Raw genomic sequence first — 17,477 nt, forward strand, 5'->3', positions numbered from 1 at the left:
ATCACAGCACTGCAACCATGCGAGGGTGGAAGTGGTCCTCCAGCAGGCTTCAGTGATCTCATGCCTGCTGAGAAACGCCCACTTTCTCCTGCTGGGAAATTGCACTATGTGAGCAAGAAGAAAGGTATGATACAGAGCTTTTTAAAGCTCTGAAAGGGCTGGAGGGGTGTTAGGAGTAGTTAGGGAACATAGCCTGAGTTAGTTTAGAACTGTTTATTTGGTCACAGGTACTTTTTTAATGGGCACTGTCGGAATTCAAAACTTTTTATATTTTGTACATCTTGGCAAGACATTACCTTTCGTCCTGCGCATGCTCCCACACGGTGACCCCCCCGTCATATTGGGTCAGCAGCTAATGATAGCCGGGACCCGTGGCTAATACCGGACAGGACCGATCGTGGTGATGCCCGGTATTAACCCTATAGACGTGGCGATCAAAGCGATTTTGACACGGCGATTAAAGTAGGGAAAAAGCATTCCCGGCAGCTTAGTCGCACTGACCGGGACCACCGGTGTGTAACCGCGGTGTCTCGATTAGCTGTTAGGACATGGAAAGGGTCCCTACCTGCCTCATCGTTGTCGATTCACTGCTCCGTACCCGAGATTCAGGCAAGAGCAGTGGAGCGCTGATATCATTGATCAATGCTATGCTATGGCATAGCATTGATCAGTGTCTGCAATCAATGTATTACATGTTATAGTCCCCTATGGGGGTTATAACATTGCAAAAAAAAATAGTTAAAGGGGTACTCCGGTGAAAACCTTTTTTCTTTTAAATCAACTGGTGGCAGAAAGTTAAACATATTTGTAAATTACTTCTGTTAAAAAATCTTAATCCTTCCAGTACTTATTAGCTGCTGAATGCTACAGAGGGAATTCCTTTCTTTTTTGGAACACTGATGACATCATGAGCACAGTGCTCTCTGCTGACATCTCTCTCCATTTTAGCAACCGTGCATAGCAGATGTATGCTAAGGGCAGCATGGTGGCACAGTGGTTAGCACTGCTGCCTTACAGTGCTGGGGACTTGGGTTCAAATCCCACTAAGGACAACAATAAATAATGTGTTATTATTATTATAATAACATCAGCAGAGAGAACTGTGCTCTTGATGTCATCAGAGAGCATTCCAAAAAGAAAATAATTTCTTCTGTAGTATTCAGCAGCTAATAAGTACAGGAAGGATTAAGATTTTTTAATAGAAGTAATTTACAAATCTGTTTAACTTTCTGCCACCAGTTGATTTAAAAGAAAAAAGGTTTTCACCGGAGTACCCCTTTAATGAATGTGATTTAACCCCTTCCCTAATAAGTTTGAATCATCCCCCTTTTCCCATTTAAAAAAAAAAAAAAAAAAAAACTAAAAATGTCTGAACTATAAAAATATAGTTAATTAAACCACACGGTCAATGGCGTATATGTAAAAAAAAGTCCAAAGTCCAAAATAGCCTATTTTTGGTCACTTTTTACACCATAAAATATTATAAAAAGTCCAATCAAAACCAAAATGGTACCGATAAAAGCTTCAGATCACAGCGCAAAAAATAAGCCCTCATATATCCCTGTATGCGGAAAAATAAAGTTATAGGGGTCAGAAGAGGACATTTTTAAACGTATTAATTTTCGTGCATGTAGTTATGATTTTTTCCAGAAGTAAAACAAAATCAAACCTATATAAGTAGGGTATCATTTTAATCATATGGACCTACAGAATAAAGATAAGGTGTCATTTTTACAGAAAAATGCACTGCGTAGAAACAGAAGCCCCCAAAATTTATAAAATGGCGTTGTTTTTTTTTTTTTTTTCAATTACGGTTCAGTTACGGTTTTGCCGTAGATTTTTGGGTAAAATGACTGAGTAGAATTGGTGGCGCAAAAAACAAGCCAACATATGGGTCTGTAGGTGCAAAATTGAAAGGGTTATGATTTTTTAAATGTAAGGGGGGGAAAAAATGAAAGTGCAAAAACTGAAAAACGCTGAGTGCTTATGGGGTTAAAAGGGTTATCCACCATAAGGTGATTTTAGTGTTGGCCAGTAATGGACATGCTTAGTAAGGATCCGTACTTGTCTTGAGGCTAAGTTGCTGTGTTGTAATTCACAATAACGTTGCTGCTTCCTTTTTGTTAAATGGCTATTTCTTGTTGGATTTCCCGCCCTCCAACTACAAGTCTCAAGATCCCCTGCTTGTATATGAGTATACTTTTCTCCCTCCCACACATTAGTTACCCCACCCTTTGCAGCACACCTGAGCTACAATATCCTACAGCTCTGTGGAGAATGATCTCTCCCCATCCAGCAGTCGCTCCACCTACTAAAGCAGACAAGCTCCCTTTCAACACCTGACTAGTGATGTAATGTTTTGGGAATTCCTGAGACTCATTTTGTATGCTGATAAAAATAAACATTGGGGCAAAGATCACATAAGTGATCACACTAAAATCACACTAAAATTTTTACTACACTAATTTAACAGCCTAATTTTACAGCCAAATAAAAAAAAAATCCTGGAATACCCCTTTAACCTTTGTAATATACTACTCCTTTTTATACAAATTGTGGCTTATATAAAAACAAAAAGACCAGTAGTGGTCTTCATAACAATTAAGAATATAATCCTCTCTGTCTGCAGCATCATATTTGTCCCATCTGGAGCACGGGCAGGGATAAAGTCCAGAAAGTGAGGGCGGGACTACCACTCCTCTGTGTTCACTCCTTTTCCGTCTATCAGACTCCTATCTAAAAACAGAGAAGAGGGGTTACATAGCAGCCTCCAGTGATTGGATGAAGAGACCTATCACTGCAAAGCAGACTCAGGGAGAAAGTGAATGCATGGTTAGTGAGGGCGGGCTCAGTGCTTTCCTTGGACATGCCCCTTCCTAAGCAGTGAATGTCAAAATGAGTAAGCAGCAGAACAGAGGGATTTGTGAGCCAAATACAGAAGCTAGACTTAAACAATGAAAGCATCTTTTTTATGTAATATGACAGGAGCGCTTTAAATGTGAGGGGCTGTGTATTGTCTATAAGTAGCCAGTAAGAGAGATACTGGAAATGATCAGCCGGTATGAATGGGGCCTGCCCTTGTGTTAGTTGATAAATATCAGGATTTCTGAAAATCACATGTGTACAAGGAAAAGTGAGTGGTATTTGGCGATTAGTGCAGGATAGCAAGAGACTGTGAGGCGCATACAGGGCTGAAATTGTGCCTTTGTACATCATTTATAGACAAAGGCTGGGATTACAGGGTGACAAACTGGCACTCAGGATGCAGATACAAGGGCTTTGCCTGTCACAATCCCTTAGGCCATCTCGTTGCACTTGTTTTGCTCAGTTGTGTAACCCATGATGACGTAAATATTTAGTTAAATGTTTTGCTGGAATCTTAGACTTATTCAAAGCACGTGGTGGAATTTCTGCATGATAACAATAAAAGGGACTAGGTCAACCTTAAAACTAATGGAAAGGATCAGGACTGCAGTTCACCCAGTTGAAATGTAATCCTTTTTCAACTTTGATGTTTTTTGTTTTTTTTTTTAAATCATTTTTTATATTCCGTTATAGTGCATTTTATTTTGTTGCCTGGATGAATTTATGCTGGGTGGTGTTATCTCACTGGCTGAACCAGGAATATTAAGTGTTACTGTCATGAAAAACAACTTTTGATATGTCATGAGACCTTTCAAAAGTTTTGATCATTCGGTGTCTGGGTACTGTGCCCCCCCAATCAATAAAACTAATGCAGTACATGCCCATAGAAACCAATCAAATTGCTTCTTTTAATTTTCAAAAAAAGCTTCTGAAAAATTAAAGAAGCAATATTATTGGTTGCTATGGGCAAGTGCTCCACTTTTCCTCTGCACAATTTCCCCCTTACATTTATTTACATGCGGTTCTGGTGTAGTGTCAGCTAGATCTTATTTTTCTTTTAAGGATATAATAGAATTAGAAACCTGTAGCAGCAGAGATTTGTTGGTAATATATGATATACGGTATTTATTTAGTTTGGTTGTTTTAGATAAAATATTATTAGTATGTTAAAAGCATCTTCTGGTTATTCTTGTGCATGTGCAATGAAGGTACAATCACTGGGGTCCCCACTTATCCCGAGAACACAAGTATCCAGTCCTGTTCACAGTGGATGCATGATCACTCTCCAATAAAGTCTTTTGGATATACTTAAAGGGGTACTCCACTTCCACGGCATTAGGAACGTTTTGTTTCGAAAGCTTGGAGCGGGCGGCGGGGTTGTGACATCACAGCCACTCCCCTCATGATGTCATGCCTCGCTTCCTCAATGTAAGTCTATGGTAGGGGGCGTGGTGGCCGCCACCACCCTGCCATAGACTTGCATTGAGAGGGTGGGGCATGACATCACAAGGGGCGTGGCTGTGACGTCACGACCCGGACGCCCACATCCAGTGTTCTAAACATATGGCAGGTGCTGCACAGAGATCGCAGGGGTCCCAGAAGCGGGACCCCCAAGATCAGACATCTTTTCCCCTATCCTTTGGATTGGGCATAAGATGTCTAGGGGCGGAGTACCCCTTTAACCCTCAAAAATCACAATGACCTATGTAATAAACATCCGGTAAAAGTAATTTGTGTGAAAACCATTTCATTGTCCCTTGTGGCTGAAAATGAGCACTCTAAAATAATACAGAGTACTTATGTTTGTCTCTTTAATATTCCTTACAGGCCTTACAGGAAAAATTATAAACCACATACTGGATGCGGGCTTTGAAATATCTGCATTGGAAATGGTAGGATTTTATGGATAATAACATTTTACAAAGCCCTGAAGGAAGAACTGAATCATCTTAGTTTTAGATATCGCACTGAAATACAGAATAATTGGTTTGGAGGTAATAAAACAAACAGGCAGGCACCCTGAAGGGAGCCACATTAGGGTTCTGCTTCATTCCGCTTACATGCCAAGATTGGTTGGGCCTGAGGTAACAGGTATTTCATGGCAGCCTTGTTCTGTAAGGTGTGATAAAGTCTTGCCATCCTGCAGGCAGTACTGACCTGTATTTATGCTGACTATGACAATACAGCGTTTTAGAAATCTCATGTCTGACTGTGTCAAAAAGAACAAAGAAACACTGAAATATAGCAGCATACCAGAGGTTTAGTAATAGACAAATCTTTATTATACAAAACACTTTCTGTAAACACTATAAAAACAATTAAAATGGGCTCACTGGGAGCCTAAGCACAACCCTAGGGAGGGGCCATGAACCCCCTGGGCTCCTAGAAACTGGCACCCGTCCTCTAAGATGTTAAACAATTACCATACTCCATACAGAAATATACATTGTATCAGGAGAGTAATAAAATCACCGTAGTAACATTACTATACAGGAAAACAATAATGGGGTACTTAAAACCCCTGCGGAAGTTTCTTTAGTCGCGACGGCACGTGTGGGGTCTCTTTGTGGCCCCGTCCTCGCTCTTTACCTCCGTCATTTGGCTGCTCCATTCAGTCTAGGACGCTTGCTTCCTATACATTACTTATTACTGCAAGTATTAATAGGACTGTGGCCATACAGTGGGGAACAGGAATTGTGATTACTATACTGCTAGGACTATTGTGTAATATTTAAGTACCCCATTAATGTTTTCCTGTGTAGTCTTGTTCCTACGGTGCTTTTATTACTCTCCTGATACAATGTATATTTCTGTATGGAGTTTGGTAATTGTTTAGCATCTTAGAGGACGGGTGCCAGTTTCTAGGAGAGGGGGTTCATGGCCCCTCCCTAGAGTTGTGCTTAGGCTCCCAGTGAGCCCATTGTTTTATCTTCTTTATAGGTGTTTGACAGTGTATCCTTGTTCCAGTAATGATCCTTTTTGTTCCTGGAAAAATCATTACTGTAATGCAAGGATTACAAGATTTATTTTTATTTATTTTTTTGCAACGATTGGAGCACTTTTCCACATCCAATGATAAATGTATAGGACATGCTTTTGAAACAATCGTTCACCTTAGATTGTTTTAGGTTACAGGTCCAAAAATGTAGACGGAACTACTGAGATACTGACGCCCTGTTGTGTTCTTATATGCTGGTATAGGGTCGTTGGTCCGATCTTGTGGTTTCAAATGGCCACCTACATCAAAGTCTATATTCTATCAGACTTGAATGGTCAAAAACATGTGTATATGTGAGGTACACACAAGACCTTCATTACAGTACCACTTAGAAATATTATTTTCAGCAGGATCTCTTGGATTGAATTTTCTTGGAGTGAATATGTCTCGGCACAGAAGTTTTCATTTTCAGAAGTTTTCATTACAGTATCCCCACACCTCTTGTTTGAATAGTTCTTGTGTAATATTATGTCTGATACTTATCTTTGTTTGTACCCCATAATTGTAAGCACTGCGGAATCTGTAGGCGCTATATAAATAAAATTACATTTTTTTTCACATTTTTCAGTATTTTAAACCGCACAACCCACGCAAGGGTCTATGTTAATTCCTCTTAGTGTGAATGCTCATTTTTGTACTATTAAAGGAGAACTCCGGAATATAAAAATTGTCCCCCATAGTGCCGGCAGTAAAAAAAAATAAAGATGTACATATCTTCCTCCGCTCCCCCGGGGCCTCCGTTAACCGGCTCCGGTCTCCGCCGCGATCCACTTCCTGGTTGCCGGTGGTCGAATGAGTCATACTGCGCTCAGCCAATCACCAGCCGCAGCGAAGTCCGACTCGGCCGGCGATAGGCTGAGCGGCAGTGTGAAAACGCTTCAGGGCACAAAATTCTTCACTATACCGGCACCTGCGGCCGGGGCCGAAAACGTCAAACTGCCTATCGCCGGCCGAGTCGAGACTTCACTGCGGCTGGTGATTGGCTGAGCGTAGTATGACTCATCCGACCACCGGCAACCAGGAAGTGGATCGCGGCGGAGACCGTAGCCGGTTACCGGAGGCCCCGGGGGAGCGGAGGAAGGTATGTACATCTTTATTTTTTTTACTGCCGGCACTATGGGGGATAATTTTTATCTTCTGGAGTTCTCCTTTAATGTTTTGCAATGAAGTGACCAACCAGAACATTGTAGATCTACAGTGGGGATCAAAAGTTTGGGCACCCCAGGTAAAAATTTGTATTAGTGTGCATAAAGAAGCCAAGGAACGATGGAAAAATCTCCAAAAGGCATCAAATTACAGATTAGACATTCTTATAATATGTCAACAGTTAGATTTTATTTCTATCATTTACACTTTCAAAATAACAGAAAACAAAATAATGGCGTCTGCAAAAGTTTGGGCACCCTGCAGAGTTAATATCTTGTACTGCCCCCTTTGGCAAATATCACAACTTGTAAATGCTTTTTGTAGCCAGCCAAGAGTCTTTCAATTCTTGTTTGAGGTATCTTTGCCCATTCTTCCTTACAAAAGTCTTCTAGTTCTTTGAGATTTCTGGGCTGTCTGTCACACACTGCTCTTTTAAGGTCTATCCATAGATTTTCAATTATGTTGAGGTCAGTAGATTGTGAAGGCTATGGCAAAATCTTCAGTTTACGCCTCTTGATGAAATCCCTTGTGGATTTCGAGGTGTGTTTAGGATCATTATCCATTTGTAGAAGCCATCCTCTCTTTAATATCAGCTTTTTCACAGATGGCATCAAGTTAGCATCCAAAATTTGCTGAAATTTTATTGAACCCATTTTTCCTTCTTCTCGTGAAATGTTCCCTGTGCCATTGGCTGCAGTACAACACCAAAGCATGATTGATCCAGCCCCATGCTTAACAGTTGGACAGAGGTTCTTTTCATTAAATTCTGTTCCCTTTCTTCTCCAAACGTACCTTTGCTCATTCCGGCAAAAAAGTTCAATTTTAACCTCATCGGTCCACAGAACTTGTTTCCAAAATGCATCAGGCTTGTCTATATGTTCATTTGCAAAGTTCAAACGCTGATTTTTGTGGTGAGGACGTAGAAGAGGTTTTCTTCTGATGACTCTTCCATGAAGACCATATTTGTACAAGTATCTCTTTATAGTGGAATAGTTTACCACAACTCCAGTGTCTGCCAGATCTTTCTGGAGGGATTGTGTAGTCAAACGTGGGTTTTGAATTGTTTTTCTCACAATCCTGCGAGCTGTTATGTCTGATATTTTTCTTGGTCTTCCAGATCTTGCTTTAACTTCCTCTGTTCATGATGACTGCCATTTCTTAATTACATTCCGAACAGAGGATATTGACATGTGAAAACGTTTTTCTATCTTCTTATAGCCTTCTCCAGCTTTGTGAGCATCAACTATTTTCAGTTTCAGATTTCTAGATAACTGCTTAGAAGAACCCATGGTGCTGATTGTTGGGGCAAGGTCAGATTAGTCTGGGCATTTAAAACCTTTGAGATTGACATCACCTGGTCTTCCCAGATGATGATTGAGAACAATCCATGACCCTGGCAGGTCTCAGCTTTGCAAAGGGGGCAGTGCATGCTATAAATTCTGCAGGGTGCCCAAACTTTTGCAGACGCCATTTTTTTGTTTTCTGTTATTTTGAAAGTGTAAATGATGGAAATATTAAGAATGTCTAATCTGTAATTTGATGCCTTTTGGAGAGTTGTCCATCTTTCCTTGGCTTCTTTATGCACATTAATACAAATTTTTACATGGGGTGCCCAAACTCTTGATCCCCACTGAATGTCCTGTGGTGTACCACTCCTCTCAGAAGGCATAGCTGCTGGGTTTCCTCTCATGCTGCTCCTGCTGTCATTCCAAGCTATGACCGAATCCTGCCTCCTACCTATGACCTGCAGTCACCTGGTATATCCAGTTAACGCAGGGTTTCCCAACCAGTGTGCCTCCAGTTGTTGCAAAACTATAACTCTCAGCATGCCCGGACAGCCATCAGCTGAGTTAAGGTGTAATTGATTTATTTATGACAATGGCAGAAATATATATATATATATATATATATATATATATATATATATGTTATAATTTAGTCTAAATCCAGGTATGTCTTTACCCTTGCACATGGAATACCTAATGGCAACCCAATTAACTATACTTGGACCAAGCTTAAATGGGATAACTGTACATGCAATTGTGTGTAATTGAAACCATTTGACTGCCAGACCAATGCTGTTAAATGTTATTGATTTATTTAATTGTTCCCCATTGTTTTCCCACCAAGCAATGTTAGAAAATTCAGATGTATACCAAATATAGTGGGAACCAGCTGTCCATACTTTTGTGACAGACCAGTAGGTTGCAGAACTGTGCATGTGTTACCTCCTTAGTGGATTCCATTAGCTGGTCGTAACCAAGGGTAACATGTTATCAAAGCAAAGCAGATACATGCTGGATTAGTAAGTCTATATATCTCTCATGCAATACATTTTCAGTAATGCTTGTACGTTAGAAAGGACATAATACTGCATTTAAAGGGGTACTCCGGTGGAAAACTTTTTTTTTTTTTAAATCAACTGGTGCCAGAAAGTTAAACAGATTTGTAAATTACTTCTATTAAAAAATCTTAATCCTTCCAGTACTTATTGGAACACAGTGCTCTCTGCTGACATCATGACCATAGTGCTCTCTGCTGACATCTCTGTCCATTTTAGGAACTGTCTAGAGTAGCATATGTTTGCCATGGGGATTTTCTCCTACTCTGGACAGTTCTTAAAATGGACAGAGGTGTCAGCAGAGAGCACTGTGCTCATGATGTCAGCAGAGAGCTCTGTGTTCCAAAAATAAAAGAATTTCCTCTGTAGTATTCAGCAGCTAATAAGTACTGGAAGGATTAAGATTTTTTTAATAGAAGTAATTTACAAATCTGTTTAACTTTCTGGCACTGGTTGATTTAAAAAAAAAAAGTTTTCCACCGGAGTACCCCTTTAATACGCTTAAAAAGCTGCTTGTTGACTCTGATCACTGCTATCCTACAATAAAAGCGCTGAGTCTATTTCAGTGTTCCACAAATAGATGTAACTGAATAGCGCACACTTAATTTGTAATCTGATTTAAGATTATCTTGTCCTTTGCTTGTGTTTCAGTTTACCATGGAAAAGGCCAATGCTGAAGAATTCTATGAAGTTTACAAAGGAGTTGTAGCTGAGTATACAGTAAGTACAATTGAAACTGCCCCTCTCTTAATATTTGTAAGGTAGTAAGAAGAGCATCTTATTCTTGACAGTAGAAAAAGGATCAGATTAAGAGAGGCAAGGAGAGTTTGTTTTTTTAATCAAAGCAATGCTTTATTAAGAAAAACATAGATAGACAAGCCACGGTAATTAAGGTAATAATAGCAGTATAAAAGCGTGGAGCTTAAGTCATCACCATCGCTCCTACAACAATTTGTCATCGGAATAGGGATGCCGCGGCTAGTTAGATGAATCTGAACAGCAAGACACAACATTGCATCAATAATAAGGAAACCAGGTAATAACTGGAGGAAAGAACACGTAAGTATAAAAGTAGGGGAAGGGGGAGAAAAAAGTGGGGAATGCTGAGAATAGAAATAAAAGAGAAAAGAAAAAAGAAAAGGGTCAGGATCAGCATAGCTGTGGTCGGTGTGAGGAGGATACTTCAAGACTGCAGTAGGAGCACTTACTTGAGGTTGGTGTCGCGGTCGCCGCCAGGGTCCCCAATCTCGGAATGTCCTCATAGTCCTGCGACACGACAGTCAATTCCAGGGGAGAGGCCTCTCTAAGTAAGAGGGGGGGGGGAGGGGGAGCTGTGGAATCTGGTTCTCTAGGCCTCTTTATAGAGCCGGGAATTAAGGAAGTGCAACCATGGGCCCCATATCGATGTGTATCTAGCGGAGCGGTCACTCGAGTCGGCCAAGAGTTCCTCCATGCGGCTCACAAACAGAATCTCTGTGTACCAGTCAGTTATCGTTGGGGGAGCACAGTTCTTCCATTTCTTGGGTATCACTGACCTGGCAGCCATGAGCATCATGTTAGCTAAGAGTCTAGCAGGCGATTTCTTAGAGGTGGGTATGATAGACAGGAGAAGTCCCTTCGGGTCGTTGGGGTATATCACCCCTGTCACTAGGGCGATTCGGTCGATCACCGTAGACCAAAAGGTCGTGAGGGAGGGGCAGGACCACCAGATATGGGACATGGTCCCCGTCTCTGTGCCGCAGCGCCAACAAAGGTCAGACACTGTAGGGTAGAATTTGTGTAACAAGGCCGGAACCCTATACCACCTAGCTAAGATCTTGTAGTTAGTTTCTTGCGCCCTACATGATATAGACATCTTGTGGCACATTACATAGGCTGTCATCCAATCAGAGCGAGCGATGGGGGTGTGTAGTTCCTCCTCCCAGGCCGCTTCGAATTTGGGGGGTTCACGAGCCGCTTCTTCCATGAGAAGGCTGTACATTTGAGAAACCGCTTTGTAAACCGGGGAGGAAGAAACACACAGCTCTTCAAAGGGCAGGAGGGGTCGGGCAAGCCTTAAGGAACGTCCTGTAGTGTTAATGAAGTGTCTCAGCTGAAGGTACTGCATCTGACTTAGAGGCGTCCTGAGGTGTGACGGTACCAGTTCCGTGTAGGGTTTCAGCTGAGTACCGCTGAGGAAACATCTGATGGGCAGAGGCGAGGAATGACCTAGGAAGGATTCAGTCATCATGCCCAGTGGGAAACTAGGGTTACCAAGGATCGGGGTCAGAGGGCCATCGGCCGCCATGATCCGGGACCTCTTCAAGTATCTGTCCAGGGAAACGATCAGTTCCCTGGACACCCAGGGTAGAGACTCCAGCACCCGAGGAGAGTATGTGTTCGGTGGTAACCAAGGGTACAGGGCTATATCTGTGGCAATCCCATACTCTTCCAGCGCCACCCATTGTTTAGAACCGCGACCGTGGATGAAATCTAGGAGTCGGGTCAAGGTAGCTGCTACATAGTAAGCCTGACAGTCCGGTACCGCCAGACCACCTGCCCGCTTCCTCCTGACCAGAACCCTGCCAGATATCCTAGACGGTCGTCCCGCCCATATGAAGGAGCGTATCATTCTGTCTAGTTTTTGGAAGTAAGAGCGCGGGAGCGCCAGTGGGATCGCCTGGAATAGGTATAGCAGTCGGGGTAGGAAGTTCATTTTAATTATATTAGCTCGCCCCAGCCAAGAGAAGGTGCCAGTTGTCCATTTAGGCAGGTCCCTGTCTAGTGTCGTCGACAGAGTCTGGAAGTTAAGGGCAAAGGTAGCTCCCGGATTTAAAGGAATGTGTACGCCCAAGTATTTAAAGGACTCAGTGGTCCATTGAAAAGGGTGTTCTCTCTTGAGACCCTCTACGGTGTCTATCGGGAGGGCTATTGGCAAGGCCACACTTTTGGACATGTTGATCCTATGGTTGCTATAGTGGGAGTACTGCCGTATGACCGACAATGCTGCCGGTAGGGAGGTGCATGGAGAGGCTAAGTAGAGTAGGAGGTCATCTGCGAAAGCAGAGCAGAGGTGCCCGCTCCCCCCCAGGGTAAATCCCTGAATGTCCGGATCAGATCTCAGGGCAGTCAATAAATGCTCCATGCATAAGATGTAGAGGAGGGGGGAGAGCGGGCACCCCTGGCGCGTTCCGTTTCGGATGGGAAATGGGGAAGACATTGACTCTCACCCGTGCCTGGGGGTCTCGATACAGGGCCATCACACGTCCCATCATGGCAGGACCCAGGCCTATCTGCTCCAGCGTTGCTCTAAGGAATCCCCAGTCCACCCTGTCGAACGCCTTCTCGGCGTCGAGAGAGAGGAGCAGTAATGGTTTTTTGAGTGTAGCAGCTCTATTAATTACCGAGAAGGCTCGAACAGTGTTATCTCTCGCCTCTCGGGAGCGCATGAACCCGGACTGGTCAGGGTGGACTAGGGGGCCGAGGACCAACGCTAGACGGTCTGCCAGCAATTTGGCGAACAGTTTAAGGTCTACATTCAGAAGAGATATGGGTCGGTAGCTGGAGCAAAGACCCGGGTCGCGTCCCTCTTTGGGAATTACTGTAATATAGGCACTGAGCGATGCAGTGGGAAAACCCAGGTTCGGGGCGATGCTATTAAACGTCTTGCAGAGAATGGGGAGCAGGCTATCTTTTAGGGTTTTGAAAAACCTGGCCGTGTACCCGTCCGGTCCCGGGCTTTTGCCAGTAGGAAGATGTGATATTGCCTGGGCGATCTCCTCTTCCGAAAACGGGGACTCAAGGGCCTCTATGTCCTCCTCAGATAGACGAGGGAGGGACGTACTCTGAATGTAGTCATGCAGGGATAATGGGGGAAGCGGAGAAGGAGGGGGCGTTGACGGGGTGGGGATATTGTAAAGGTCATGGTAGTATTTCTCAAAAGCCTTAAGTATGTCGGCCGTGATGAACGATTTGCTACCTGACGATGTGTTCATGGATGGGATGAATAGCGCTGACCTCTTCTCACGGAGAGCTCTTGCCAACTGTCTGCCTGGCTTATTACCCCATTCATAAAATGTCGAGGCGCATTTCTGACTATACTGTCTCAGGGAGGCGTCTAGGAGGGAGCGGATTTCATGACGAGTTTTGGTGAGTTCCCTCAGCGTGGACTCAAGTAAGGTCTGTTTGTGCAAGGCTTCCAAACTACGGAGCGTCTCAAGGAGGCGCTTCAGCTTGGCCGCCTTCTCCCTCTTAAGCCGGGAGCCGTGGCTGATCAGGATTCCTCTCAGTACACTCTTGAGAGCCTCCCATTGGATCGGCTGAGATGTCTGATCGTTTGCATGATCAGACTGAAAGTGTGCGATTGCAGCCCTCAAGTCTGACAGGCAAAGGGTGTCCAGTAGGAGGGACTCATTAAGCCGCCACGAAAACCGCGGGGTGGTCAAGGAAGGAATCGTCACAGTACAGTACACCGGTGCGTGGTCGGATAAGTGCACGTGGCCAATTTGTGAGGAGGATAATCTAGGGAGGTGGAAGTGTGAAAGAAAGACGTAATCTAGCCTGCTATATGAGCTATGAGGGGAAGAGAAGTGCGTATAGTCCCGGTCACTCGGATGTTGGAGGCGCCACACGTCACACAGCTGAAGAGAGTGCAATTGCCTCTTAAGTCTACTCAGTTGGCGGTAGGAGATAGCCGATCGACGTGTGGACGCATCGAGCAGTGGGTGTAGCGGGATATTAAAGTCTCCCCCTAGCAGTATCATACCCTGGGCAAAGTGGGAGAGTTCCTCCAGAGTCGCTATTAAAAAGGGCACTTGGCCACTATTAGGGGCATAAACCGTCGCTACCGTCACCACCTGGTCCAGCAAGGCTCCACGGATAAAAAGATAGCGAGCGTTTGGATCTACCCGGACAGCCTGTACACTGAATGGAAGTGAACGGTGTATACCAATGGACACTCCCTTCGAGCGGGAGTCCGGGTTGGAGCCATGGAACCAGGTGGTGAAGTATCTGCCTAACCTATCCGGGATATGGCCTGATTTAAAGTGGGTCTCCTGCAAGCATAAAAGTCTGACCTTATTTTTGTGCATATGGTAGAGAATTTGTGACCTCTTCTCCGGAATGTTGAATCCCTGAACGTTCAGGGTGGCCATCTTCACTTCCACCATGGAGCGTTATGACTGTCTGCCGCAGAACGTAGAATAATGGGACACCGTGGAGGGACCCCGATGGGAGGCGAGTCACACCAGACAATCTGAAAATAAGAAGGAAAAAAAAAAAGGGGACAAGGAATAGGATCAGGGAAACAGAACACTCAAAAATAAAATAAAAAGAGAACAAACAACCAAAAAAGCAAGCCCAAGCGCCTGCAAGGTAAAACTAGTGGCAGAAAAAATCATCTGCCAAACGGGTGTAGAGTACCTACACCGACCCTATGTGGGGTAGTGCTAAGCTAGCAGTGGGAGGGCTCTCAGCTCAGCTACTCTGAGGCGTGTCAAAATCAAAGTATATGGAAAGCGTCCGTCCACGGCCATGGTGGGACGATGAAAGCGACCCTCAGGAGGGCCACGGTAGGCATTAGGTAGGGGGAAGTGTGTAAGTGAGGTCACCAAAGGTCTGGGTATAGAACAAAAAAGGAGGAATAAGCGTAGTTGGTCACATGACGGGAATGCACAGGAGGGTCGGAGGACGGGGGAGGGGGGGGGGGGAGAGGGGCGAGCATGTAGAGGGGAGGGAGGGGGAATTTGATCAAGGTGGGCGGGGGAAGAGAGGGAAGTGGAAGGAGAGGGGGGGGGGCGTACGAGATCAGGACCTGAAGAGGAGGATTGGGTGGGGGGGGGGGGGGACTCTGTAAGATCGTCAATGGGGAGGGCGATTAGTATCCCGGTGGGCGAGGGGGGGAGGGGGGGAGGGGGAGGGAGCACGGGCAGGGCAGTTGGGGCAAAGGTACAGAGGAGGGAGTCGGTAGGCAGCAGGGGTGGTGGGACGGTGTAGGGGGGGGGGGTATAGGGGAGGAGGGAAGAGGGCCAGGAGAAAAAGGGAGGGATATGTGGTAGGGGGGGGGGGTATACAAGGGTGGGGAGGGGGACAGCCAGGTATTTCACATTACTCCACTTGCTAATCCAGACGAGCAGGTCAGAGTCCAGCAACAAACAGGTAAGCTAGTCACTCAGTCCTCTGGGGCGGGTCCCAAGGAGGAACGTCTGGATCTCCTCTGTCGCTGTGGCTGCGGCCAGCCCGGGTTGGGACGTCTCGCTGGGGGTCTCTGGGAGGGTCTGGAAACCGGAGGCACAGCATACGGATCCCTCAGGAAATTGTCCCAATCCGGCAGGGTCAAGGGTGGCAAGCCCAACGAGCAAAGGAAGAGCGGTAAGTCCCTTGGTTCCCGCAGGGAGGCCGATACCTCTCCGGCTGTAACGTGTAGGGCAAAAGGGAAGCCCCATCTGTAGGGTAAATTTCGATTCTGAAGTTCTCGCAATAGTGGTCGTAGAATCGCTCTCTGACGCAAGGTGCGTCTGGACAGGTCAGGGTACAGCTGTAAGGTTGCTCCGTCAAAGTCCACATCTCCCCGCAGTCTCACTCAATGTGAGTATCCGGGGGGCGCCCCAGTAGTAAGTTGAAGATCCCAGTGACAGTGGGGAATAATTCTTGGTTTCTTGTAGCCTCAGGGAGGCCCCGGATACGAATGTTGTTCCGGCGACTTCTGTTCTCCACGTCGTCGAGATGGTCTTCCATCGCCAGCTGTGTAGAAGATTGAGTAGATAAGGAGGACTGCATGCCTCTCATAGTGTCCAACGCCGTGGCCTGGAAGGTCTCTAGGGCTTTCACCCTTTCCTGTAGGTCAGAGACATCTTGCTGGACAGGGTGTAGGTCCTGGCGCCAGGCGTGTTTCAAGTCGAGTGCCAAGGCTGACAGATCGCTTTTGGTAGGCAGGAGAGCCAGGAGCGCTTGCAGTTCGGGGTGCCCCTTTAACAAGGCGACCGCTTGGGCCGGGGGTGGCAGCGTTGAGGAAAGTTGGTCCCCAAGGTTTTGAAGTGGGGCGAGGCGGTGCTGGAACTGTGGGTGAACTGCAGGGGGCCCAGTTGGTGGAAGGCCTATAGTTGTCACAGGATGCACATCGTGGGGCCCTGGGGTGCCTGGTGCAGGGTTGTGAGCCAGTATCGGGCCAGCAAGATCCCAAGCAGTCCCAGGGGCAGACCCCGAGGGGTATGGGCCGGCTGTCAAGGTAGCGGGGCGCAGAGCTTCACCCTCATCAGCATCCGAGCGGGACAGCTGGGAGCACAGGGAGTCTCTAGGGCTACGAAGAATGGAGGGGATGCTTTGGGAAGGGGAAGCAGCCGCCTCCCCAGGAGGATCAAGGGCACGTGGAGGGGAACGGTAGGGGGGAGGTGTGGGATCAATCTCTCCCTCTGGTCCTACCTCGTCCTCAGTGGCCATGGAGGGGCCGAGTCTCTGTCCTCTAAGTTCACCTCCCAAGCCGGGGAGCAAGGAGGGCCGCCGGAGACTCTCAGGGGTCGGGTTCCCCGTGTCGGAAGGCGAACCCGCTTCTGGTTGCTGGGGCTCACCCCTAGGAGGACGGGAGCCGTGGTCCATCCATCCCTTGTGGTGGTCTGAGAGGGAGGGCTGTGATGAGGTGCACTGAGTTCCCGTGCGCAGGGGGAGTCTCGTGGTGTCTTCTTCAAGTCCGGTGCAGGCCGCAGGCTGCGGCCTGTTGCGTCCGGTCGGAGCGCCCGTGCAATGGCGTGCGACTGCAGGAACTTTGTCTTGCACAGTCGGGGTCCTCGTCGGTAAGTCGAGCAACGCCTTCAGTTGTCCGCCCCGTGCAGCGGCTCCGGCCGCGCTTCTGCGAGTGACGGGTGGGGAATGCAGCAGCGCGGTCTTAGGAGAAGGGGTCGGCGCCATCTTAGAAAGCACCGTCATCTGGTTCCCGGGCTCTCGAAGACTCCGGAGTGGGCCGAAGAAGTTAGAAATCGGGATCGGTGGTTGCAGGGTAGGTCCCCCTGACCTCTGGTTCTGTCCAGACCTTTTTTTGGCGCATGTGGAGCGATTATTACCCCCGTTGTTCGGGCCGTGGAGACGGAGCTCAGCGAGCTAGTGACCTTCTCCGTGCATGGCTAGTCACGCCCCCCTGGAGAGTTTGTTTTTTAA

General features: G+C 46.3%; 1 protein-coding gene across 1 annotated transcript in view; it reads left to right on the top strand.

The window, feature by feature from the left end:
• The window catches only part of NME7 (NME/NM23 family member 7), a 185,791-nt gene that overhangs the window by 124,323 nt on the left and 43,991 nt on the right, over positions 1–17,477 (top strand). Inside the window, exons 8-9 of the mRNA XM_056558201.1 lie at positions 4,693–4,757; positions 10,002–10,070. Coding sequence (XP_056414176.1) covers positions 4,693–4,757; positions 10,002–10,070 — 134 coding nt within the window. The remainder of the gene's footprint in view (positions 1–4,692; positions 4,758–10,001; positions 10,071–17,477) is intronic.

The sequence above is a fragment of the Hyla sarda genome, chromosome 2 (assembly GCF_029499605.1).
Source record: "Hyla sarda isolate aHylSar1 chromosome 2, aHylSar1.hap1, whole genome shotgun sequence".
Lineage (NCBI taxonomy): Eukaryota > Metazoa > Chordata > Amphibia > Anura > Hylidae > Hyla > Hyla sarda.